Source organism: Gorilla gorilla, chromosome 18 (assembly GCF_029281585.2).
Source record: "Gorilla gorilla gorilla isolate KB3781 chromosome 18, NHGRI_mGorGor1-v2.1_pri, whole genome shotgun sequence".
Classification (NCBI taxonomy): domain Eukaryota; kingdom Metazoa; phylum Chordata; class Mammalia; order Primates; family Hominidae; genus Gorilla; species Gorilla gorilla.
In genome coordinates, this window is record NC_073242.2 from 32831919 (window position 1) to 32856311 (window position 24393).

The following is a 24393-nucleotide window of genomic DNA, read 5'->3' on the forward strand; positions in this document are numbered from 1 at the left end:
TCAGAATAACATGTTGCTTTAATCCCCTCTCTTGGAGCGGTTCCAAGTTGTTTGGTTTTATACGCGCTCAGCCCTGAAAGGGGACTCATACTGGGCTCATTTCTTTCCCCTCAATTCATCAGCCCCTCTCTGGAAACATCTTTGCATCTCCCAACCAGCAGGAGAGAAGATTCCAAGCCAAGCAGGCCTCCTTTTATCAAAACTGGAGCCTTTTCCATCCTCTGGCCTTGACGTGTTCCACGTTTCATTTGCTGAAATTACTGGCAGGTTTATCTGCAATGAAAAAAAAGACACCTCTTAGCAGCCCAGTTCTGGGCATGTAGAGAGAGCTAACTCGGCGGCTTTTCCATTCTCATCTTCTCTCGAGTGGTTTATAATCTCACAGTAGAATTTTGTTTCCCCTAGAAACTTGGCACGGGAGGTGTCAGCCTGGGAACATATTTGTTTGTGTAAATTAAAAGAAGAGTATGTTTTGACCATATTTAAGTTCTAACTGCACTAAAGAAATAAATACCGACTTGCACAACGCTGCTCGCTGCCGCACGGTTCTGGCTCACCTCCCCAAACTCTGTCTTTGTTAATAAAACCCACACTAACAAGAGCTCTTAATAGCTTATCTCCTCAGACAGCTACAGGGACAACCTCAGAGGCCATGTCTGCCCCGACCCAGGCCCACATAGAAAATCCACTTACCTCATTTGGGATTTGCTTCTCCTGACACACCGCATTCTTGCTGGGGTAGAAAAGGGTATCGGAAACAGCACCCTCACCAATGTAGGTTTGTTTTTTTTGGTGGGGGAGGGACAGGGTCTTACTTTGTCACCCAGGCTGGGGTATAGCGGTACAATCACAGCTCACTGTAGCCTCGACCTCCCGGGCTCAAGCGATCCTCCTGCATCAGCCCCCCAAGTAGATGGGACTACAGGCATGCGCCACTATGCGTGGCTAATATTTGTATTTTTTATAGAGACAGGGTTTTGCCATGTTGCTCAGGCTGGTCTTGAACTCCTGAGCTCAAGCCATCCTCCAGCCTCAGCCTCTCAAAGTGCTGGGATTACAGGCGTGAGCCACCAAGCCCAGCCTCTACAGGTATACCCTTGATGTGCATGTGAATGATAACCTTTTGAAGGCCCTGGGCACTAGCTGTAGAAATTTATAATGCACACCTCTTGGCTGGGAGCAGGGGCTCACATCTGTAATCCTAGCACTTTGGGAGGCTGAAGGATGGCTTGAGCTCAGGAGTTCAAGACCACCCTGAGCAACATGGTAAGACCCTGTCTCTACTAAAAAATACAAAAAACATTAGCTGGGTGTGGTAGTGCAGGCCTGTAGTCCCAGCTATTTAGGAGGCTGAGGCAGGAGGATCACTTGAGCCCAGGAGGTGGAGGTTGCCGTGAGTCGAGATTGTGCCATTGCATTCCAGCCTGGGCAACAGTGCGAGACTGTCTCAAAAAAAAAAAAAAAAAAAAAATCTCCTCTGACTGAGAAATTCCACTTCTAGGAATTTATCCTACAAGTATTCTTGGCCACATGCCAAAGATTATAGATGTTATAAAGGCAAAATCCTCGAGTTAACTGCAATGTTGGCCAGTAGAAGACAGGTTAAGTGTGATGCGATGCTAGAAGTCATTAGAAAGAATGAGGTGGTCTCAGAACTGTCGGGATATATTGTATACCCCCAACTTTCTTACCACTATGAGCCAAAAGAAGTACATGCTTTCAAAATTTATAAAGATTGTGCAAACTGCCCACAGTGGTTATGTCTTATAAAGTGAGGTTGGAGTTAAAGAAAAACTGCAGGGCAGGCGTGGTGGCTCAAACCTATAGTCCCAGCACTTTGAGAGGATGAGGTGGGAGGATGACTTGAGGCCAGGAGTTCGAGACTAGCCTGGGCAACGTAGTGAGACCCTGTCTCTATGAATAATAATAAAAATAATTAAATAAAAATGGTGGCATGAGCCGGTAGTCCCAGCTACTCTGGAGGCTGAGGCGGGAGGATTGCTTGAGTCCAGGAGTTCATGGCTGCAGTGAGCTATGATCACACCACTGCATTCCAGCCTGGGTGACAGACTGAGACTCTGTCTCTAAACACAATAAATTTAAAAAGGCAAATTGCCCCTTTATTTCCACCTTATTCTCTTTTGTATTTTTTCTTACTATAGGCATAGTTTCATTTTTAAAATGTGGGATAATTAAAGAACATACAATGGTGTTTAAAAAATCATTTCCACACTCTGAGCTGTAGTAACAATAATAATACCGCAATGATACTCTCTTTATTGCATGCCTGCTAGGACAACTGAGTTGGGAGGAGGTGAGAATCTCTGCTTTTCTGATTTATTTATGCAGATAACCTGCAGTAGGCTAAATGGCAGCCCCCAGAGAGATAGCAAGTATGTCTGCTTTCAAACTGAATCACTGGAAAAAGACTGATTAAGGATCTTGAGAGGAGGCATTTGTTCTGGATTATCCAGATGGGAACTAAATGCAATCCATGTATCCTTAAAAGAGAGAAGCAGAGACCAGGACAGAGAGAAGAGGAAGGTAAGAAGACGGAGGCAGAGACCGGAGTGATGTGGCCACAAGCCAAGGAACGCCAGAGCTACTAGAAGGTGGAAGAGACAAGACACACATCTTCCCTAGTGTGCCTGGAGGGAGTGCAGCCCTGCTAGATTTACAACTTCTGGCCACCAGAACTTTGAAATGAATCTGCTGTGTTAAGCCCTGTAGTCTGTGATAATTTGCTATAGCAGTCCCAGGAAAAAAAGATATAACCAGACTTCCCTTATACCTATTAGAAGCATGAAATGCACAGGTACATGAGAAAACAACTTTGGTAGACCTGTGTATGTTGGCAAACACAAATAATCCATTCATTCCAGATGCTTACTGAGCATCTATTAGGTGACAGACACAGTTCTAGGTGCTGAGGATACAGTCAGCAGAGAACACAACAAAGATGCGTGCCCTCCTGGAGCTGACATTTCAATGAAGGAGAAATCAACAAAATAAATAGAACACGGAGGAGGGTGGATGGTGGTAGAAGGTGCTACAGAGAGTGAGAAAACAAAAAAGAGGGACCCGGGGGTCAGGGAAGGGGTACTGGAGTAGACTGGAGTAGAGGCTTGAAGGTGGTGAGGGCATGAGGTGTGTGTCTACCTGAGGGCAGACAGGTAGAAAAAGGAAAATAGGGACTGGGCACGGTGGCTCACGCCTGTAATCCCAGCACTTTGGGAGGCCAGGGTGGGTGGATCACTTGAGGTCAGGAGTTCGAGACCAGCCTGATCACCATGGTGAAACCCATCTCTAGTAAAAAAAAAAAAAAGTATATATATATATAATATATAAAAAACACATATATAATATCTAAAATATATATATACACACACACACACACAAAATTAGCTGGGCATAGTGGTGCACGCCTGTAATCCCAGCTACTGGGGAGGCTGAGGCAGGAGAATTGCGTGAACCCAGGAGGCGGAGGTTGCAGTGAGCTGAGAACGCGCCATTGCACTCCAGCCTGGACAACAAGAGCGAAACTCCATTAAAAAAAAAAAAAAAAGGAAAAAGGAAAACAGGTAGACAGGTATAGGGAACGAATACAGAACCTGAGCCTATGAGTGACACATTGGTTGGACTAGAGAGAAAATAGGAAGGAACTCCCTTTTCCCCCCCTTCTTCCTCCCCCACCTCCCTCCCATACTTGCTACCTGCCTGCTGTGTACCAGGGCCTGGGGTACGGAGATGAATGAGGCCTCTTCCTCAAGCTCGATGCCTTCCCTAGTATGGGGACAGTCATAAACAAATCATTACAAATATAACGTGGTAGGCGTCACAGTAGAGGCCAGGGCAGGCTGCACGCACAGGCCAGCGTGGGAAGGTGCGTGTGGGTTGGGGTTAAGGTTGGGGAGGTGGGAGTAAATTGATTAGGGCAGGACTTGAAATCCCAGCACATGCGTTGAGCTGCAATTCAGCAGGAAATTAACAGGAGGGGTGGTGGTGAACATGGAGATGGGTCTGGGATTCTTTTATTTTTAAGTACAGCTGGCACATCGGAACAAGAATGTAAGTTCTGAGAATGACGTTTCCCTTTCAGTTCTACACAATCCATGAAAAGGAAAACAGTTCCCAAGTCCTGAATTGGGACACTGTGGGTTGCAAACAACAGGCACTGAAGTTGATCTGAATGAGGTAGAACGAGGGATTTATTCACTGGGTAGCTACGATGAGGAAAGGGAAGAGGCTGTATTGCTCTCTAGGATCCAAGGACTGGAAGCTCTGGGTTCTCTTCCTGCCCTAACCCCCTCACCTCATCTTTCATTTCTCCTCCTCTCTGCTTATTGGCCTTATTGTCTGAGGCCACTGGTAGTGCCAAGTCTACCTCTTTAAGGCCTGGATGCCAGAGAGGAGGAGGGAGAGAAAGAAACATCCTCCCCACAAGCTCTGCAGACAATCCTGACTTCGCCCTGCTTGAGTCACATGACTACACCTGGAACAATTGCTGTGCCCCCGCTCAGAAGTGGGCTGCTATGATTGGTCATGATGGGTCACATGTCTACACATGGACCAATTACTGTAGCCGAGGAACAAGTACCGTGGGCGGCCATTTTTGGCCATCTTCCCATGGTACGGCAGGTCTGTTATCAGAAGTGGGGGAGAGAGTGCTGGCAGGAACAGAGAGAGCCACCTGCCTCCCTTAGGGCCTTCTGACTGTGTTACTGCTCCATTCATTCTGCTGGGAATTGTCTCAATCTTGAGCCAGACTCTGCTTTAAGATCCCACTCCAGGCCAGGCGCAGTGGCTCACGCCTGTAATCCCAGCACTTTGGGAGGCCAAGGCAGGCGGATCACGAGGTCAGGAGAGATCGAGACCATCCTGGCTAACACAGTGAAACCCCGTCTCTACTAAAAAATAGAAAAAATTAGCCAGGCGGGGTGGCGGGCGCCTGTAGTCCCAGCTACTCGGGAGGCTGAGGCAGGAGAATGGCGTGAACCCGGGAGGCGGAGCTTGCAGTGAGCCAAGATCGCGCCACTGCACTCCAGCCTGGGCGACAGAGCGAGACTCTGTCTAAAAAAAAAAAAAAAAAAAAAAAAAAATTCCCACTCTGGTTTTCTGCAAACGCCAGAGCTGCCGGATGGGATTTACTCAGACCTGTTGCTGTAGTTCTTTTTTGTCATTATGCGATTTTGATCAGATTTAAAATGGTTTTTTAGTCATTGGTTTATGGTTGCCTCTGCCCATAAGCGTCGGAACCTCACCTGTCTTGATTACGATACAGCTCATGCTCAGTCCCCAGCGCCTATGTACAGTAGGTACACAGGTAGTGAAATGAATGAACATCCTCCAGAGAACAGGAGGAGCTGCACAGTTCTCATCTGTTCTCAATGAGTCCCTTTCTGTCACCCTCTCCTCTCCTTTGCCAGTCACCCTATACCCCTTCATGACAAGGCTCTGTTAGCGTAAGTACACCTTGGGTCCTGTTAGTATAAGTCCCTGGATGTCAACCCAACACACACTGGAGGTTCCGAATCTCTGGATGTTTTGAGTAAAGATGATCCTTTGGCAAAGCTAATGGAGTTCTGTCTGAGCTCAGAGGGATTGGGCGCCATGAGTGGCTGGCAATGTCTCCCGTGGCCACCTGCCATGTTGGGCATTCCTGGTCTTGCTCTGTGTCCTTTGCTAACCAGGGGACCTCTGTTTTTAAGACTGCAGCCCTGTCATCTGCTGGGATATCACAGTACACTCAGAATCCAGGACAAAATGGTGGGGCCAAATAAAACAACTGTGGGCGCTTAGGGAAGAAGGGAAGAAGGCTTAAGACAAATGTTTGTTTGTTTTTTTTGGTTTTTTTTTGAGACGGAGTCTCGCTGTCTCCCAGGCTGGAGTGCAGTGGCGCGATCTCGGTTCACTGCAAGCTCTCCCTCCCGGGTTCTCGCCATTCTCCTGCCTCAGCCTCCCGAGTAGCTGGGACTACAGGCGCCCGCCACTACGCCCGGCTAATTTTTTGTATTTTTAGTAGAGACGGGGTTTCACCATGTTAGCCAGGATGGTCTCGATCTCCTGACCTCGTGATCTACCCGCCTCGGCCTCCCACAGTGCTGGGATTACAGGCATGAGCCACCGCACCCGGCCAAATGGTTATTTTTTTTTTTTTTAAGTGCTCATGACCCACATGTCAGCTGGGGTCATCTTATTTTTGGAAATTCAAACGAAATGGGCTTGAATCTTGTCCCACATGCCAGGGAAGACCCAACTATCCTCGGACTCTTTCCAGGGATTGGAGGTGAGGGGCGCACTTCTGTCTCACCCAGACACCTAAGGCTCTATAAATTCCTGCGTCCCCTTAATCAGTTCTGCTTGGGCACCTTTTTGCTGGCCTCAGGAGAAGGCTAGCCGTCATAGCCATCAGAGGCATGGAACGTGTGCAGTGACACAAGCCCATGCTGTTGCTGTCTTCAACTTTATAATAATTTTTGAACAAAGGGCTTCCCGTTTTCATTTTGCCCTGGGTCCTGCAAATTAGGTAGCCAGGCCTGCCCCTCTCAGGGGCTGTTCCCTTCCTTCCCCACATTGATTCTGCCCCAGTTCGTCCATTCTCCCCAAATCCCATCCCACACAAGGATGTGGGTGCAGGAGACTTGGAAGCTTTGGGACAAAAGAAAATGTTGAGCTCTCAGACAAAGAAACAACATCAAGTGCGATGCTGCCTCTAAAATACTCAGTGGGAAACAACACAGGCAAAAGCTGAGAGGTGTCAAACCTGGATGATGAATACTGGATGCTTGTTACATACCACATACTACTTTCAGGTATGGTGGGAAATTTCCATAATACATAGTGGTGGGGTTTTATTTATTTATTTACAGACAGGGTTTGGCTCTGTTGCCCAGGCTGGAGTACAGTGATGTGATCATAGCTGACTGTAGTCACATCCTCTTGGGCTCAAGTGATCCTCTGGCCTTGGCCTCCCAAAGTGTTGGGATTACAGGTGTGAGCCATCACTCACAATTTAAACTCTATAATACAAAGTTTAAAAAGGCAATAAAGCCGGGCACGGTGGCTCACGCCTGTAATGCCAGCACTTTGGGAGGCCGAGGCAGGCGGATCACAAGGTCAGGAGATCGAGAATATCCTGGCTAACATGGTGAAACCCCGTTACTACTAAAAATACCAAAAATTAGCTGGGCGTGGTGGTGGGCGCCTGTAGTCCCAGCTACTCAGGAGGCTGAGGCAGGAGAATGGCGTGAACCTGGGAGGTGGAGCTTGCAGTGAGCTGAGATGGCGCCACTGCACTCCAGCCTGGGCGACAGTGCGAGAGTCCATCTCAAAAAAAAAAAAAAAAAAAAAGGCAATAAAGGCCAGGCACAGTGGCTCATGCCTCTAATCCCAACACTTTGGGAGGCTAAAGTGGAAGGATCACTTGAGCCTAGGAATTCAAGACCAGCTGGCAACATGGCAAGACCTCATTGTTACAAAAGATAAAAAATTAGCCAGGCATAGTGGCATGTGCCTGTGGTCCCAGCTACTCGGGAGGCTGAAGCAGGCAGATGGCCTGAGCTCAGGAGTTCAAGGCTGTGGTGAGCTGTGATTGCGCCACTGCACTCCAGCCTGAGTGACAGAGCCAGACCCCGTTTCAAGAAAATAAAAACAAAAATTAAAAATAAAAAGGCAATATATTAAGACTTGCCCCGGCAGTTCCTCAAAATGTTAAACATAGGGTTGCCTTATGGCCCAGCAATTCTACTCTGACCTATATGCCTAAGAGAAATGAAAGCATCTCTTTACACAAAGACTAACACATGAATGTTCATTGCTGCATTATTCATAGCAGCCAAAAAGTGTAAACAACCCGTATGTCCATCACTGACAGTGGATAAACAAAATGGTGGCCCATGCATAATACAGAATATGATTCAGCTGTAAGAAGGAATGAAGTTCTGATCCATGCTACAGTGTGGCTGAACCTTGAGAACGTCCTGCTAAGTAAAAGGATCCAGTCACAAAGGACCGCATTAATTGTGTGATTCCATTTATAGGAAATGTGCAGAATAAACAAATCCACAGGGGCAGAAAGTAGATTTGTGATTGCTCAGGGTTGGGGGCGTTGGAGGATTAGGATGCGGGAGGGTTCTGGGTTTCTTTTTTTTTTTTCTTTTTTTTTGAGATGGAGTCTCACTCTGTTGCCCAGGCTGGAGTGCAGTGGTATGATCTCGGCTCACTGCAAGCTCCGCCTCCTGGGTTCAAGCGATTCTCCTGCCTCAGCCTTCTGAGTAGCTGGTATTACAGGTACACGCCACCATGTCTGGCTAATTTTTGTACTTTTGGTAGAGACGGGGTTTCACCATGTTGGCCAGGCTGGTCTCAAACTCCTGACCTCAGATGATCCGCCTGCCTTGGCCTCCCAAAGTGCTGGGATTACAGGCGTGAGCCACCGCGCCTGGCCCAGGGTTTCTTTTTGAGTTGATGGTGTTCTAACATTGATTGTGATGGTTGTACAACTCTGTGTATACACACTCAAAGACATTGAATCATACATGTTAAATGGGTGAAGTGTACGTTAAGTGAATAATCTCTCAATAAAGCTGTTTAAAAAAAGAAGTCACACCTTCCTCTCTGACCCTCCTGCTAGGAATCCTTTGGCTCCAGCTCTCTGCCCTCTTGGGAAATTCCCTTTCTCTTCTCCACCCTCTCCCTACACACACACACACACACACACACACACACACACACCCCTGCCATTCTGTCTTAAGCTATTTTTAGCCGGGCATGGCGGCTTACGCCTGCAATTCCAGCACTTTGTGAGGCTGATGCAGGAGGATCACTTGAAGCCAGGAGTTCAAGACCAGCCTGGGCAACGTAGTGAGACCCCGACTCTATAAAAGAATAAAAAAATTAGCCGAGAGTGGCCGGGCACAGTGACTCATGCCTGTAATCCCAGCACTTTGGCAGGCTGAGGTCAGGAGATGAGACCATCCTGGCCAACACAGTGAAACCCCGTCTCTACTGAAAATACAAAAAAAAAAAAAAAAGCCAGGCCTGGTGGTGGGTGCCTGTAGTCCCAGCTACTCAGTAGGCTGAGGCAGGAGAATGACGTGAACCCGGGAGGCAGAGCTTGCAGTGAGCCGAGATCGCACCACTGCATTCCAGCCTGGGCGACAGAGCGAGACTCCATCTCAAAAAAAAGAAAGAAAAAAAAAAAGCCAAGAGTGATGTTCATCTGTAGTCCCAGCTACTCAGGAGGCTGAGGCAGGAGGATCACCTGAGCTCAGGAGTTTAAGGCTGCAGTGAGCTATAATGGCACCAGTGCACTCCAGCTTGGGCAACAGAGCAAGACACTGATTATATAAAAAAAGATTTTTATTCTCAGTTTAAAGAAGTGGCTTCCACAGGCAAAGTGAACCACTGAGGTATTTTTCTAAACTACCACACTTTCTTTCCTCTTTAAAAGTTACTCAGTTGACAGCTACTAAAATTACAATGTTGAAATCCCCAGGGTATTCTATTGTGGCTGTCACCAAGAAATCCTAATAGATCTAATTTCCAAGAGCTGCAGAATTCCCTCAAAGAAGGAGGAGCCAACCTAACCTCTCCAGAGACAGTGGTCATCTGTTCTGAAACCTAACTCTGTCACCTCACAGGTGGGGAGAAAAGAACGTTGCCAGGGCCAAGTTCATGATGTTCTAACTGAAGGATAAGCTTCTGCTCTGGAACAGGAGTCAGGAAATACGGCCTGTGGGCCAAGTTTGGCCCACTCCTTGTTTTTGTAAATAAAGTTTTATTGCAACACACAGCCACATCCGTTCGTTTGTGTACTATCTGTGGCTACTTTTGAGTTAAAATGCCAGAGTTGGTCGGGCACGGTGGCTCACACCTGTAATCCCAGCACTTTGTGAGGCCGAGGGGGGTGGATCACGAGGTCAGGAGATCGAGACCAGCCTGGCCAACATGCTGAAACCCCTATCTCTACTAAAAATACAACAATTAGCTGGGCGTTGTACTCTAGAACTTAAAGTATAACAATAAATAAAAAAACACTGAGACAAAAAAAAATTAGCTGGGCATGGTGGCGGGCACCTGTAATCTCAGCTACTCAGGAGGCTGAGGCAGGAGGATCACTTGAACCAGGGAATCGGAGGTTGCAGTGAGCCGAGATTGCGCCACCACACGCCAGCCTGGGCAACAGAGCAAGATTCCGTCCCTCCCATCCAAAAAAAAAAAAAAGGCAGAGTTGAGCAGCTGCAACAGAGACTGTATTGCCTGCAAAGGCTAAAATCTTCACAATGTGGCCTTTTACAGAAATGGGCTGCTGACCCTTGGAATGGAAGATCCAGGCCTGAGCCCCAGTTCCTCACATGCTGGGTATGTGGCCTTGGACGTCAGTGCATCTGTCTTTCCTCATCAGTAAGCTGGAGATACCAACAATCCCTTTTTATATGTTGCTTATGCAACTGAAATGACTGACTTTATACAGATGCAGTGCCTAGTACATACAAAGCATTCAATACGTATCGATGGTTATGATGTTATTTAGAAAGTGAGGACAGCTTCTGCTTCACAGCATTATTTGAAACAATGGATCATACCTGTGCAAACAGCTGGCAAAGAACAGTATAAATATATATTGGCCAGGTGTGGTGGCTCACGCCTGTAAACCCAGCAGTTTGGGAGGCTGAGGTGGGCAGATCATTTGAGGCCAGGAGTTCGAGACCAGCCTGGCCAACATGGTGAAACCCCATCTCTACTAAAAATACACAAATTAGCTGGGCACGGTGGTGTGTGCCTATAATCCCAGCTACTGAAGCTGAGGTGGGAGAATCACTTGAACCCTGGAGGCAGAGGTTGCAGTGAGCTGAGATGGCACCACTGCACTCTAGCCTGGGCAACAGAGTGAGACACTGTCTCAAAAAAAAAAAAATTTTGTTATAAATATCTTCTAGGCTTTTGAAACCATTCTTTAGTTCTTAATACCATTTAGGAGTTTTGAGTATCAATAAACTTCCAACTTCAGAGGAAAAGGGATCTTTCCTTCAAACCCTCTCATTAACCAATTCAGGAGACCATAACCCCTGACCCCTGGCTGGGTCTTGAACCTGCCTGAACTAACATCCAAGTATTCTTTGGGCTATACTCTGCCTCTTCCCCACTATAGGCACTCGAGAAGCCAAGCCCATATGCCTTTATTTTTAATTTAATTATTTTGAGATGGAGTCTCACTGTCACCCAGGCTGGAGTGCAGTGGTGAGATCTCAGCTCACTGCAACCTCCACCACCAGGTTCAAGTGATTCTCATGCCTCAGCCTCCTGAGTAGCTGGGATTACAGGCACACGCCACCAGGCCAGGCTAATTTTTGTATTTTTACTAGAGACAGCGTTTTACCATGTTGGCCAGGCTGGTCTCAAACTCCTGACCTCAGGTGATCCACCTGTCTTGGCCTCCCAAAGTGCTGGGATTACAGGTGTGAGCCACCGTGCCTGGCCTCCATATGCCTTTAAATACTTGTGTTACCTCTGAACCCCCCACCAGAGCCCGTTAAGCAGGAATCTACTCCAAGGTGTGGGCACACAGGTTTGGGGCAGGGGGAGGGTCTTAGGGGACCCCCAGGGGCTGTCCAGAAGCCTACTGGGGGATGGGGGGTGGTGTTCGGGATGATTGACATCTGACACTGCACCACTGACTTGCTTCCCTGGAAGGTGTCATTTAAGTAGGTTGGGTCCGGGGAGATAGAGCAGTCTCCGATTCACTGGCTTCATGTTAAAACTATTAACTGAACATCTAACACAGACCAGGCCCTGAGGATACAGCAATGAAGGAGTGATGCCCTCTGCCCTTAGCAACTGCCCCTGCCTGCCTTTTAATGTCGGCAATTCAGCCCCATAAGGAGTCTTCACATTCTCCCAGGATCTCAGTCCTACTACAAAACACCATCCTGATGACTTGGAAGGTGACTGTGGGCCTGGCTGTGTGATATATGGCTGGTAGGAGTTAAGAGTGACAGCTCTGGAGTACTTTAGATCAGGGCAGGACTGGCTACATAATTTGCAAAATGAAAATGTGAGGCCCCTTGTTCCAAAGTTAGTAAGGCTGGAGCAAAATTGTTAAGGTGGCACTATCACAGCTCACTGCAGCCTGGACCTCCTGGGCTTAAGCCAGCCTCCCCCCTCAGCCTCCTGAGTAGCTGGGACTACTGGGGCGTGCCACCATGCCTGGGTCATTTTTTTGTTTTTGTTTTTAAAGAAATGAGAGTGTGGCTATGTTGCCCAGGCTGGTCTCCAACCCCTGGTCTCAAGCAATTCCCATGCCTTGGCCTCAGAGCAGTCAACTAAGCGTGGGTCCCAGCCCCTGGAAACCAGCCCTGCATCTGAGATCACACTGCTTGCCTGCTGGTTAACCTTAAATACCTCTCTTCACCGGCCTGAGCCTCAGTTTCCCCAGCCTCAGATGTCAATTAGGCTCACCTGCAGGTTGGTTGTGGCCATTAGGTGAGATGAGGGCCTGTAAAGCGTTTCACACAGAGGACAGGCTCCGCCACATTACTGATGTTCCTGGCCTGCTGTGGCTGGCGCATCTCATCTTACAATAATAGTTCACATTTATTATTCTTATATAATAGCTAAGACTTATATAGCACATCATCAACGTCAGGCGCCGTGCTTAGTTCTTTACAGACGTTCATGTATTTCATCCTCACCACATCCCTATGCTGTGCCCTAATATTCTAGTAAGTGTAGATGGGGGAACTGAGGCACAAAGAGGGCAAGTATCTTGGCAGAGGTCACCCGACCACTCAGTAGAAGAGTCAAGTTCAAACACAGGACAGCTGGCTCCCAGGTCTCTATTCTTAACCCTACCTATTGTTGGGGCTCAGAAAACGATACCCCAAAATATGGCTCTTTGATGTGCTGAACTGAAGCAGCCTCAAGGTCTCTCCAACACCACCCCCCCGCCCCCACCCCCAATCCTGTTTCTCCATCCTCTGTCCGTCCCAAAGCATAGGAGCCTGCTCTCTGGAGTTCCCTTATCTACCTGGAAACCACACCCGCCAAAGAGGAACACAATTGCCTTCAACTCCTTCACTGAAATTTCATTAACCAGAGATGAAAACTCATATCACAGAGGAAGAGAATGAAATGAAACACCACACCTGGAGTGCAGACGGGCTTCATCCCAAACTATCATCTGTCCTCTGATCCCATTCGACTCCCTAAAGGAATTATTCACTGACCGTTGTCCCAGCATCAGACCCATTCATTCCTCCTAAAAATCATTTACTACCCCTGAGAGTGGCCGCATTTCCCCCATCTCCCTTCTATGACGGAAGTATTTATTTATATTTTTATATTTTTTTGAGACAAGGTCTCAGTTACCCAGGCTGGAGTGCAGCAGCGTGATCTCGGCTCACTACAACCTCTGCTTCCGGGGCTCAAGCGATCCTCCCACCTCAGCCTCCCGAGTAGCTGGGAGCACAGGTGTGCACCACCAAGGCTGGCTAATTTTTTTTTTTTTTGTATTTCTGGTAGAGACAGGGGTTCGTCATGTTGCCCAGGCTGGTCTCAAACTAGTGACCTCAAGCAATCCACCTGCCTCGGCCTCCCAGACTGCCAGGATTACAGGTGTGAGCCACCATGCCCAGCGATGGACTTCACTGGGTTATTGGATAATCATTCTCCCGCCACTCCCCTGGCGTTTATGCATGGTGAATAAATTCATATGCCTTTTTCTTTTTTTTTTTTCATTTTTTTTTTTTTTTTGAGATGGAGTCTTGCTCTTGTCGCCCAGGCTGGAGTGCAGTGAGGTGATCTCGGCTCACTGCAAGCTCTGCCCCCCGGGTTCAGGCCATTCTCCTGCCTCAGCCTCCCGAGTAGCTGGGACTACAGGCGTGCGCCACCTTGCGCAGCTAATTTTTGTATTTTTAGTAGAGATGGGGTTTCACCGTGTTAGCCAGGATGGTCTCGATCGCCTGACCTCGTGATCCTCATGCCTCGGCCTCCCAAAGTGCTGGCATTACAGGCATGAGCCACCACGCCCGGCTCATATGCCTTTTTCTCCTATTAATCCACTTGTTGTCAGTCATTTCTTTGGTAAAAATTTTTAAAAAATAAATATAAAATAGGGACAAGGTCTCACTATGTTGCCCAGGAACATTTTGAACTCCTGAGCTCAAGTGATCCTCCCACCTCGGCCTCCCAAAGTGCTAGGATTACAGGCGTGAGCCACCATGCCCGGCCTGTCAGTTATTTTTAGCAAACTTTTAGCAGGTGAAGGGGCAGCCTTCCCTTGCCTCCTATGCTATGTGTTCTGGGAGTTGACTCATGACAGACATGTATGCACGATCCCTTCCTGAGATCCTAACACCAAGTATTCAGCGTGAAATTTTCATCGTAACGTGGGATTATTTCTTTTTTTTCTTTCTTTTTTTTTTTTTTGAGACAGAGTCTCGCTCTGTTGCCCAGGCTGGAGTGCAGTGGCTCAATCTCGGTTCCCTGCAAGCTCCGCCTCCCGGGTTCACGCCATTCTCCTGCCTCAGCCTCCCGAGGAGCTGGGACTACAGGCGCCCGCCACCACGCCCGGCTAACTTTTTTGTATTTTTAGTAGAGACGGGGTTTCACCGTGTTAGCCAGGATGGTCTCGATCCCCTGACCTCGTGATCCACCCGCCCTGGCCTCCCAAAGTGCTGGGATTACAGGCGTGAGCCACCGCACCCGGCTGGATTATTTCTTTGATTCTTTCGTCTGTCTCCCCTGACTCAACTGTGAGCCCCATGCGGGCAGGGGCTGTCTGGCTCCCCGCTGTACCTCCAGCACCTGGCACCCAGCTCCGCACACAGTAGGGCCTCAGCAGCCATCTATCCAGGGAAGGAAGGGCAGAAGCAGTGTCTAGCCACAGCAATCTGACCCAGAAGCAACAGTCACAGCTCTCTTGAGTTTCTAGCCTGCGTGATTTACAAGCTTGTTTTGGGCAGGACTCGGTGGCATGCACCTGTAGCCCAGCCACTTTGGGAGGCCGAGGCAGGACGATCGCTTGAGCTCAGGAGTTTGAGGCTGCAGTGAGCTTTGACTGCACCACTGCAATCCAGCCTGAGTGACAAAGAGAGACCCTGTCTCAATTAAAAAAAAAAAAAAAAAAAAAAAAAAAAAAAAAAAAAGGTTGTTTTGGGGGAATCTCCAACAGCTCAGGAAACCATCTCATCGGCTCCAGGCTTTTCTCACTTGAGGTCCCCGACACTGTGCAGGTGGAGAGATTTAAGGGGCTCCTGAGAGCCCAGCCCCCATCCTGGCAGGCTGCAGGGGGTGGGTGGGGGGTGCGTTCTGGCAGCAGGGCCGGCAGCTGTCTGCAGGCCTCTCAGTGCCTGCTCTAGCTGGCCAGCGGGGGCCCGCTGCCACCCCCCACCCCATGACGCAGCAGAAAGTGAAACCGGAGTTGGCCCCTGCTGGCTGGGACTGATCACCCACTGTTTCCCTGCAAAATCACAGTCCCAGGGGGCTGGTGGGCAGCTGGCGCCCAGGTCCGGCACAGTGAGGCCTGTCAGGCAAGTGCCCCTAGAGGCCAAGGGAGGTGCCCTGGCCAGAAAGGAGGGTGGTGAGTCATCATGACCCTAAAATGAGAGAGAAATCTGAGCTATGGATCAATGCAGGAGTCGGGGGTGAGGGGTCCCAGTGGTGTCGGTGAGCAGGGAAGGGTGGTTTCCCGACCCCCAAAAGGAAGATGTGTGACACCCAGTTTTGTCATGCTGGAGCCCTCTACAGATCTGAACTGGCAACTCCCCCATCTCCCCCCACCCCTCCCCACACCGACTACAGGAGTGCGGAAAATCCCTGAGATAAACAAGAATTCTCTAAAAGTGGACCTCTGAAACTTTACACACGACTTTCTTGATTTCTGTCCCATCCTCAGGGCACCTGTAGTTGCTTAATATTTTTCTTCCAAAAAACCCACTCTTTTTTGTTTAACTGACATCAATTGATGGAAAAAAAAAGGGCCCCTGTCTCCCGACCCTAAATGGAAAACCAACCAATTGCCTGAAGTAGAAATCAGCAGTGCAAAGAATACCTACTAGAATAATTTTCACCTTTAGCCGGCGCCGCTTAAAATCAGAGATGTGCAAATCAGACTTGGGAGTCTGAGTTACAGGTTTCATGCCTGAGGAGCTGGTGGCTCAGAGAGACTGACTCACTTGTCCCGGGTGACACAGCAAGAGAGGCGCAGAGCTCGGGCTGGAATGCAGGCCTGGCTGATCCCAGAAACCCAGGCTCAGTGCTGGGCTGCCGTCTCCCCACCCATGAATTCCTCTGTGTGTATTCATACTATTACCTTCCATGTTTAATGCATGGACTCTCCAATTTTCAAAGCACCTTCAGAGCTTATACAACGTTAGAGCTTTTTATATATAACATTGGCTACATCCAAGAACCCTTTGAAGCCAGAGCAGGGGGTGCTGCCCCTCCCTTGGTGTATGGGGAAACTGAGGCAGCGAGCGGGGAAAGTGTTCTGTCTCAGGGAGCTAGCAGGAAAGCCAGGACTGCCCAGGGCCCCCTGCCAAGGCGATGATCCCGGAGGCCCTGGCTGCAAGGACCAGACCTCGTCAAACAGGTAACACTTGTTTCTTTCCGCTTTCCCTACCTCCCCCTACAACCCCCCAGAGCAAACGCTGACGCTGATGGGGAGCCACAGCTGTACTCCTTCCCAGGACGGATCTCAGCGTCTGCCCCTGGAGGGCAAAAGCACGTTTAGCAACCAGTGTCTGCGCATGGCGTCTTTCAATTTTTCACAGTGATAACCGGTTTTGAGCACAAGAAGGCATCTACCAGGGACCCAGAAGGCGCTACAGCGGAAGAGTTTGGGGAACAGCTTTCTCTCTTCTTTGAGTTGCTGGCGGAACTCCGAGCTGATGTCTTTCTGGCCCAGGGACCCCCGAGGAATACTGCAAGAGCAATAAGGATTTTTAGGGGCATTATGATAGTGGAATGGAAACACATCTGCCCCCAAAAGTCCCTCATTTTCCCTGCGGTAACGAACCAGCTGGCAGGAAGTGGTAGCTCTCAGAGCACCAAGAGCCAAAACTAAAAAGGAAAAAATGTACAAAGTTAGAGCAAACTTTAAACAAGTGAGCGCTTTCATGGTGTACGGCGGCTCCATGCAGACTCACGAAAGGGACCTCATCTTCTCAATAATTGGCTAAATAGGTCTCAGTGCAGCAGCTTCCATACAGACGTGCTCAGAAAACCACAGATCTGGAATCCCAGAGCAGGTTCCCAAAATGGATACAAGGATTATTCCCTAAAGCCAGGCGCATCATAGGAGACGCGACGTTTCCCCAAAACTTCAAATGACTGTTCCAGACCCTCATTAATGATCTAAGTGAACAACAAATCCTTCAACACCTCCTCCTCTGGAATGGGAGAAACTTAGTCCCCGTGGAAATGCTGATGAAAATATCTGGTTTCCACAACACGGACAGAAGGGCTAAGGCTTGGGTAGGGAAGTTGAGTGGTTATCGCTGGTGGTGCAAAAGGGGCAAACTGGCCGGCGTGGGGGCTCACGCCTGTAATCCCTGCACTTTGGGAGGCCAAAGTGGGAGGACTGCTTGAGGCCAGGAGTTTGAGAACAGCCTGGGCAACACAGTGAGACCCCCCCCCCAGTCTCTGCAAAAAATAGCCAGGTGTGGTGGTGTGTGCTTGTAGTCCCAGCTACTCAGGAGGATGAGGCTTGAGCCTAGGAAGTTCAGGCTGCAGTGAGCTGTGCTCACCACTGCACTCCAGCCTGGGCAACAGAGTAAGACACTGTCTCAAAAAAAAGGGGACGGGTTTTACTGCTAAGGTCCCAGGTGCCATCTCTTGGTTCAGCCACTAAGATCTGAGGACTAAGGAGTTCAGGGTGTCTTCCTCAGGGCATATGACCTTTGAGGCCGTGCAGGTGGGTGCCCCCTGTGCCAGCCAGCACCCTCAGAGCCAGGAAAGGGTTAACCCCTTCACATGGCTGACACCAGAGGAGGAGCTTACTACGCAGCCTGGGATATCACACTGGGCCATCTCAGAGAGGAGAGGGCCTGAAAACAGCCTCTGTGAGTTCTGTGAATGGAAGTGGATTCACTGCCTTCAGATTGAGAACGGGGTGAAAAGGCATCCCCATACAGAACCGACACCCCAGTCGCTAGCTGGCTCCTTGGCACCCGTCGATGGCCCCGAAGCTCTGGCAGGGACTCTGGGCATCTGTACCAGTGAGCACCCGGCCATCTCGGCCAGGCCTGTGAGGGAGCGATTCTACCCTTGCCATGTGACAGCCGGCAACTAGGGCCCAGATCTCTTCTTTCAAGTAGCACCTAAAATATTCTCCGGGTGAACCTAGGGCTAAATACGGCATGGCCTACAGGTGCCGGGTCTGGACCTTTTAACGCCATTCTAAGATACGATCGAGAACCCACGAGGCCTTTGGTGGCCTGGAGTCCAGTTACTGGGGCCAAATGGGAGTCCCACGGGTTTGGCTGACTCAGGGCTGGGTGCAACTTCCTGGAGCAGGCACATGTTGGTGCCAGGGCAGAGAGGCTGCAGACAGTTTTCTTGTGTGTTTGAGCCCAGAATGCCAGCCCAGTTCTCACTCTGGGCCGACCCCTAAGGTGGCTTAGTTGGTGGCCCCTTTTTCTGTCCACCTGGCCCACTTCTTTCCACTTCCAGCCTGCAGCCCGGCCCCTCCTGGCCTAGGTTTTCCTCCCAGCCTGATCAAAGCAAAAGGCTCAGCTCCCAGGTGGGAGGCCTCACGGAGCTGGAGAAGAGACCAGCAAACACATGCACGGTAACTCAGATGTGTTATGTGTTGTCTTGCTGGCTGGGAGCTACGCCTCCTAGGCCCACCCCAAGTCGAAGGATCGCGGCCCTGGTGCTCGAGAGCAAGGCCTTGGGGCTGGGCTGCAAAAGCTCAGCTTTGCCTCTGAATCTTCTAGAGCCACATTTGCACTCACACAGGACAGATTTGCTCTGAGCCTGTGGGATAGCCTCATCTGTTCCCCTTTGAGCATTTGGAAAGCAAAGTGGGGTTCTGCCCTCGCCAGAGCCCACAGGGTCACCAGGCTATTAAACCCTGCAGAGTCTCTGGGGAGGCTGCCTTTGAGAGCCAAATACCCCATCTTCTGGCTGAACTGCTGCAGGCTTCGTCTCCGGAGGAAAGACCCCCCAGGCACCTGTCTGGACTTGTCTGGGCACCAGTAATGGCTCTGAGGCCACATCTGGGCCTCGGCTGGCAGAGGTCTGGGCTGTCTTGGGCACAAATGCCAATGCCAACAGGCCCAGCACTGATCTCACACGATTCCAGCAAGAGAGCCTAGATTTTTGCACATCTCTGAGAAAACTGTCATACCACACCGCACAGCTAACCTTAGGCGCAACCAGCCACTAACTCCTCTCCCTGCCCAGGCGAAGTCCCCTTTGCTGCAGTGGGGCAGCATTTCAGGGACATGGAGAAAGAAGTTTGCTTTGTGGTTCCGTAAACTCAGACGGATGATATAAAATCAGAAACCTTATTTTAAAGCTTGGTGAATATGTGCATATGTCCCCTACAACTGGGGACGCTGGAAAGGCAGCATCTGAACACTGGCTGCTTTGAAAAGAGGTCATGAGAAGGGCAGAAGGGGTCAGCTGGGCATGGGGTGACGGAGGGAACCCCAAGTCCACTCCTAAATTCTTTCAACGTCCATCTCTTTCTCTGAAAAGTCGGCTTGGCTACTAGGCCTGAAAAGTATGTTGTTTATATCATGTTTGTGAGCGTCAGGGTTTATTTTCACCTGCTCCAGATACAAGAAGCAAAAAGAACTCTACATTTTTCTGTGTTTGGGGTGCTCAGGCGAGAAAGAAAATGCCTGCTTAAAGTAATTGATCAGCAATGTTTTGTTTGTACACGCACTTTATTCTGGTGAGTGATTTTAAGTACCAAGTTTGCCTTAACTTTTCACTACACTCATTTTTATCCTCATGGCTAAAATAGCTGTATTTGCTCCACAATCTAAATTAAAGGAGGGTGAGCTGATTGTTAGGAGGCTATAGTTGATCTGGCAAGAATTTCCATCTTTCTGTTCATAACGTTAAGTTGGGGGGTTGCTGGGAAGGGAAACAGAGAGAGTGTTCCCTTGGAGGGACTTTTCCAACTTTCATTGGTTTGAATCACCAACGTATATTTTATTTTTAAGGAAGTATCATATTCATTGCAGAACCACCTCTAAATATTTTACTCCTGGCCATACCGTATTCTTTTCTGTTGAAACATCTTTTTTGCCTCTCTGAGATCAGCTATGGCTTGGGGATTGCTAAGAACAAAATTCAAAGTTGCGTGTTTTTTGTTTTTTTTTCTTAAATCCACACTTCTTTGGGGGTTAGCGGGGGTGGGGAGGGAACAGCAACTGCTTAATGAAGTTTCTCACACAGAGGCAAAAAGAGAAAAGCCAAAATATATTCAGTGTATCCAGCAGTTCCATGCTGAATTTTTTTTTTTTCCTTATTGGTTGAGGGGGGTGTGTAGGAGGGTGGTGGGAAGGATCTGAAAAGAAGCTGTGATTCTTTGCTGAATTAATGATGACTTCTCACTGCAAAATGCTGATTTATAATCTCTTCACCATACTAGACTGTTTCCAGACTCAGAGGGGGGTTAAAGTTTGTTAAATGTATTCATAATTACATGCACAGTTTCAGACGGCTGAATATAAGTAAGGCTTGTGCTGTTGCGAATGCTCACCATTAAAGCAGAAATTGTTTCACATTTAGGACTAAATTCTGTCTGATTTTGCACACTTAACAATTCAGTAATTTTAACATTCGGCTTCGTCGCCTCCATTATAGCTCAGTATCTTGGAGAAACAGTCAGTGTTCCGGCCTCGTTAATTCATGTAAAACACCCTATTTGTAGAAGTATCATTAAAGGCTAATTTGATGAGATATCCTTATTTAGCAAAGCAAATAGGATTTGACAGTCAGCTCCGGGTGGCGATTTAGCAAAGCACAAACACAATTCACAACGTGACAATTTTCCATCCACGCGCCTCGCTGGAATTGTGGACTCCTGAAAATTGTGCTGTTTCATCGTGTCCCATACTAAAGAGAAAGAACTCTGGAAGTAAAGAACTGTTTTTGCCAAGGCAGCACAAATGTCATCTGTGTGTACATGTGCCATGTCTTTCAAATCCTAAATCTTGTATCAAGAACGCTGTGTTCAAAGGTTTTTTCCAGGTACAGCTCACTTTTCTATTCCCTGCTATGTAGACTTATTTTAAATCTAGACTTGCAAATAACTTAGGATGTGTGAAAGTCTATATAGGTTACAACTATATAGGGGTGTGTGTGTGTGTGTGTGTGTGTGTACACACAACTGAAGGTGAATGTTCTGCGAAGGGGATTTATACACACTACCCTTGCTTTAGAGACTTCCCCTGAACGTATTATCCAGCCTTCTATAAAACGCCTGGCTGGGTGCAGTGGCTCACGCCTGTAATCCTAGCACTTTGGGAGGCTGAGGTGGGCGGATCACGAGGTCAGGAGATCGAGACCATCCTGGCTAACACGGTGAAACCCCGTCTCTACTAAAAATACAAAAAATTAGCCGGGCGTGGTGGCGGGCGCCTGTAATCCCAGCTACTCGGGAGGCTGAGGCAAGAGAATCGCCTGAACCCGGGAAGCAGAGGTTGCAGTGAGCCAAGATCGCGCCACTGCACTCCAGCCTGGTCAGAGCGAGACAGCCTGGTCAGAGCCTGGACAGAGCGAGATTCCGTCCCAAACAAACAAACAAACAAAACAAAAAGAACGCCTTCAACAGCAAAGTAGCAAAGAGTTGCAAAGAAATGTTGCAATTCCAGGTGGAAGCAAACAGCTGGTTTCTCCTAATTTAACAAACGTAAAGACAAATCTAATGTCGTTACAATTCATCATTTCAGGAGCGCCTTATTTGGGGGCTTCAAACACTTTACCACAACTGACATCCTACTAATTCCTTTCCAATCCAATACTGTCCCTTAAACCACTGTGGGGATGGTCAGGGGGGATGTACTTTCTCCTCCTTGCATCGTTTTTCGGCCTCCCAAGGAGAGACGCCCTTGGAAAACACAGTAGGTTCGGCAAACTGAGAACACACACTTATAAGAATACCGCCCTCGAAGGGACCTTTTAGTTTTATGGAAAGTAGCAAACCTCCCCCTCTTTCCCCGCCCCCCCGCCAGCCGGGTTTTAGACGCGCTCCCTGGGGGTGGTAGCTCTCTGCCCTCACCCTCCCGGGACTGCCGGGGCCTGAGTCCCTCGCTGTCCAGAATGACCCCAAAAGCGGGACTTTGAGGGCCAGTTGGATAAAACATAAACTCATCTCGCCCTCAAAACCCCGATTCTGAGACCACAACCTCCAAAAGCCTCTTTTCCCAAGAAGTGAGTCCCCATTCACGGCTGACAGCACCGGGGCAGGCCGCCTTTGAGGCAAGAGTTTGGAGAACCCGGATCACTGAAGGAATCGTTACTGGGTGTTCCCTCAGGGCGGCGGTTCATCTCACCAAAATGCCAGGGGGTCGCTGTGGGAGGAGGGGACATTTGCCACACCATGGCTGAGGGCAAGAGAATCGCTTGATCCCGGGGTGTCTCTTCCCTCCCGGAGCAATCACCAATCTCGCCCAGCAAACAGGCCTAAAAGCTTCCCGGACAACACGAGGGGTGCCCCAAACGTCCCTTAGCAGCGGATAAATCGGGTGTCCGAGGTGCCTCGTACAGTTCCCCCCACCCCATCTCCAGCTAAATAAAGTTTGGTTATTTGTGTCCTTAATCGTCTCTCATTAAAGTCAAATTTGCTGCGCGCCCAAGTTGGGGGAAATGATTTCCATTTTAATAGCTTAATTAGCCTCTAGGTTCTGGAAAGGCCACTCCCCCACGCACCTTTTCTCCTCATTCTAACCCCCCTCCCTTTTTCACAACTTCTCCTAAAAATAAATTATAAATATGGATGTGTCCTCAGAGGACATAAGCGGCGCATTCCAGCGCTCCGCTTGGTGGGGATTGGACGCAAAGAGAAACCAGAAACGCCACTCCCCCGACCCCCAAATCAAAATGCCTTTTTCTTTTTTTTTCTAACTTCTTTTTCCTAACTTGGTGTTGTCTCGGGCACAGACACCCCGCTCCGCACCCCGGAACCTAGTTTTTTTTTGCCCCCGTCCTGCAGAAGCTAAAGCCAACGCGCTAGGGCTGCCTGCTTCTCGCGGGGAGGGAGCTGACAACTTTAGGGGGCGGCGGTAACTCTCTGGGGACGGTGGTTCCCGGCTAGTCCGGGATCCCCGGGGCCCGGCCCCCGCAGGCGCCGCCGCCCATGCCAGCGGGGCTCGGGCGCACGTGGAGCGCCGGGCGCGGCCGGCCTGCTCCGCGCGCGGCATTGAGATCGGGGTCACGCAGCGAGTCAGTTTCCCGAGCGGGCTTTCCGGGGTGGGGGCGGGGACGCGGACGCTCCACCGCCTCGTCAATTTCCAAGCCCAGGCACTAGGGAGGCTGGGGGCGGCCTCGCCCCCTTCCTACCTCCCGGCTTCACACGCCCCTCTGGGGAGCGGGGGAGGGGTCCGAGGGGGAGCCGGGGTGGCGGCAGCGGCGGCAATCGCAGCCCAGACAAGCGTCTCGCGCCGAGTCCCGAGAGAACCGCGCGCTCCCCCGCCGCCACCTCCCCTCTCCCGTTCCCATCCACCCCGCAGACAGCCGCCCCACACCCCTTCGGCCCTGGGGGCTTGGGCACCCACCTGCCGCGATCCCTGCCCTGGCTGGCGGAAGGTGTCAGGCGGGAAGAAGGGGAGCACTCACCGCCGCTGCCGCCTCCGGGGGTGCACGGGCCCCCCCACCCAGGGCTGCGCCTTCCCGGGCTCCGGGCAGGCGTGCGCCGGGCGGGGGGCGCCCCGCGGGCCCTGCAGCCTCCGCCTCGATTGGAGCCCAGCCTTAAATCCTCCACCGTGGAGAAGAAGGGTACTTCCAGAAAAAAAATCCGCCCCTCCCCAGAGGAGATCCAAGTGATGGGCGGGGAGCTTAGAAAATCCTTTTCTGCAGAGAGCGCGCAGCCGACGGGGCTGCACCCGGCCTCCACGGTCCGCTGCCGCCACAAAGCCGCGCCCCCGCCCCCCCCCCAACCCCCCAGCGCCCTATGGCCGGCCCGGGGCGGGGGCTGGGCCGGCCCGGGGTTGGCCGCGCTGGGGAGGCGGCGGCGGCAGCGGCCCAGGCGGCGGGGCGGCTCCTCCCCGGCCAGGCAGAGAGGGCGAGAGCCTGGAAGCCTAGCGCGCCCGCCCGGGTGGGGGTGGGGGTGGGGGTGGGGGTGGGGGTGGGGGCCGGGGTGGGGGGGCGCCTTCCTAGAAACCCTCGCCAAATATAGTCAGCGGATAGGGGCATTCCTAGAAATGCGGCGGCGAC

At 50.2% G+C, this 24393-nt stretch overlaps 1 protein-coding gene, 1 long non-coding RNA gene and 2 other non-coding genes across 4 annotated transcripts; all 4 read right to left on the reverse strand.

Annotated features, from left to right (window-relative positions):
- LOC101148878 (uncharacterized) lies at positions 1-24212 on the reverse strand. The gene is made up of 2 exons (XR_010131537.1): positions 23736-24212; positions 1-273 (listed from the first exon to the last, which is right to left on the reverse strand). It is a non-coding gene; the product is annotated as an uncharacterized lncRNA (long non-coding RNA).
- LOC134757501 (uncharacterized) lies at positions 16598-17207 on the reverse strand. Its single transcript, XM_063700147.1, has one exon. It carries the CDS (start codon positions 17135-17137, stop codon positions 16697-16699), a length of 441 nt encoding a protein of 146 aa, XP_063556217.1. The 5' UTR covers positions 17138-17207; the 3' UTR covers positions 16598-16696.
- MIR365A (microRNA mir-365a) lies at positions 16915-17025 on the reverse strand. Its single transcript, NR_106363.1, has one exon. It is a non-coding gene; the product is annotated as a microRNA mir-365a (primary transcript).
- Positions 22260-22371, reverse strand: MIR193B (microRNA mir-193b). The gene has a single exon (NR_106351.1). It is a non-coding gene; the product is annotated as a microRNA mir-193b (primary transcript).
- Positions 24213-24393: the final 181 nt, after the last annotated feature.

What these genes read in the sequence shown, in the direction of transcription:
- LOC134757501 (XM_063700147.1), bottom strand. Translation starts at nt 17,137, where the DNA reads ATGGAGCCGCCGTACACCATGAAAGCGCTCACTTGTTTAAAGTTTGCT.